Source organism: Otolemur garnettii, unplaced genomic scaffold (assembly GCF_000181295.1).
Source record: "Otolemur garnettii isolate 467f Iridium unplaced genomic scaffold, OtoGar3 scaffold00143, whole genome shotgun sequence".
NCBI lineage: Eukaryota > Metazoa > Chordata > Mammalia > Primates > Galagidae > Otolemur > Otolemur garnettii.
The window spans coordinates 1,225,048-1,227,268 of record NW_003852538.1 but is presented as its reverse complement, the minus strand read 5'-3'; the positions used below and the strand labels follow the sequence as shown (position 1 = coordinate 1,227,268).

The following is a 2,221-nucleotide window of genomic DNA, read 5'->3' as shown; positions in this document are numbered from 1 at the left end:
TTTTTTTTTTCTACCTCTCCTTTAGTTTAAATGCTGTGGTTTGGTCAGTGGAGCTGCTGATTGGGGAAATAATTTTGAACAGAATTCCAAGTCCTGTGAATGTTCAGGAACGGCAGATACTTGTGTATCTTATCAACAAAAACTTGTTTATAAACAGGTAAGAAGTATATCAAAGTGATTCTGTTATTTTCTCATTAATGCTTAAAGTAACTCAGGTCACTGATATTCAAAATAACTCAAGAAATTTTCTACCAGACTAGTGTGTCTTTCATTGTCAATGTAATATCATCACTAAAAGAGTTTTATTCTTTCTTTTCCCTATTTCTCTCTGCTCTCCAATTCCCTCCCTAATTTTAGTGACATAATATTTACAAGGAAGAAGGGAAATAAATATGGTACAAATGAATTTAGTTTCCACTTAGGTTAATGAGGAAATTAGTAAATTCAATTGTAGATTGCTATCTGTTTCCTGTTAAAGATCCAACTTAAAGATGTTTTTCCTCAAGATAGATTCTGAAAAGCTCTTAGAATTATCCTTAAAAATATATTCCCTGCAAGTTCACACATAATTCAGCTGAATATAGGCTGATAGCTGCACCAGTTTCCCAAAAGGAAGGCCATAAATTCATAAAATACTTCCATCTGCTATATGTCAATTGCAAGAAGTCTGGAAAAATAAGAAATCTGGAATGACTGTAATTCACATTTTTTTCCTTACTTTTCCCAAGATAACCTTGTTATCTTAGGAAAGGAGGGAAAGAAAATCCCTCAAGTGTAATGAATGCAATTCAGTAAACATAATCATTAATCTCAGAGTTAATCCTAAATGATATAATAATTTCCCTTTTAGAAATTTTGGATCAGATGTGAATTGAGAATCTCATTATCTTCAGGAATGAAAGGGAAAAGACTACTTAGCCTCATGGAAAACTTCTGTTTTATTTAACAAGTAGCAATATTTTGTTAGTCCTCAGTGCATAGAGCATGCATGCCCATGAGAGGGATGACAGATTTTTATGGCAAAAGATAAACACTATTACTTTCTGCAGTACTGTTCCATTTAAAAATGTATCCTTGTAATTTATAATTATGAGAATTTTTAGGTCTGATCTGAAATGTTTGAAGCTTCAAATTGCATGCTGGTTTGTAGAAGTTTCAAAAAATGGAGCAGAGAGGCAACTTTCAAAATTATCTTTTTTATTCTAAAGTACAGGCATAATGGCAGACATACTGCCATAGTGATTTTTTTCTTTTTAGGGTAAAAGTAACACATTTTACTTGAATTTTAATTTGAAGTTAGGGATTTCTTTCTTTTTTTTTTTTTTTTTGCAGTTTTGGCTGGGTCCAGGCTTGAATGCACCACCCCCAGTATATGGAGCCGGCGCCCTACTCCTTGAGTCACAGGCGCCGCCCTGAAGTTGGGGATTTTTGAAAATACATTGTTTTAAAAATGAACATTTGCAATATAATTAGATACCTCAACCAGGGACCCTTCTGCTTAAGACTAAAAACCTAAAAATAGCCATAGTCAAGGTGATATCAGCTCTAAAATGAATAATCTAAAATTAAGATAAAGTTATTACTTATTAGTTTATAAAGTATAAAATTTTTAGCTTTATAAACTATAAAGTTTATAATGTGGGGATACGTTGGGGCATTTCTTTAGTTAATTAAATTAAAAAAAATTTTTTTAATTATGTATAATTATCTGTCCCTTGATTTATGAATTAGGTGGCTGAGCAAAATTTTGCTCCCAAATGTTTTTCAATGTATGAACCAACCACAACAGTTACAACCTTTTGGACTAAGGGTTAAGCAAGGAGAGAAGTTTCCTGGTACCAATGTAAAAAGTCAACCCAACGTATAATTTATAATTAATATAGGGACAAAACTTTATTAAAAGTAACTTTCTATGTTTTATTTTTTAACAGCCATGCAGTTCTCTGATAAAAGACTTAATGGCCAAACACATCATTGTGGTTATTGGAATAGCCTTTGGACTGGCAGTTGTTGAGGTGCGTGTGATCGTCCGTCGACTCCCCTTCATTCCTTTGCTTGTTTATTAATTCTCCAAACAAATACAGTAGAAACTCCACAGTTGCCACCTCCCTCCATTGCCCACCTCTGAGCATACCGGGCATGTGCCACGTGTCTCTATCAGTCTGGTTCTCCTATTCCTTATATTGACCACCTCTGTGTGACAGTCACTTTGTCACAGTCC

The 2,221-nt window shown here is 33.7% G+C and overlaps 1 protein-coding gene across 1 annotated transcript in view; it reads left to right on the top strand.

The window, feature by feature from the left end:
* Positions 1–2,221, top strand: part of TSPAN8 (tetraspanin 8) — a 28,437-nt gene that overhangs the window by 22,247 nt on the left and 3,969 nt on the right. Inside the window, exons 5-6 of the mRNA XM_003798949.3 lie at positions 26–157; positions 1,932–2,015. Coding sequence (XP_003798997.1) covers positions 26–157; positions 1,932–2,015 — 216 coding nt within the window. The remainder of the gene's footprint in view (positions 1–25; positions 158–1,931; positions 2,016–2,221) is intronic.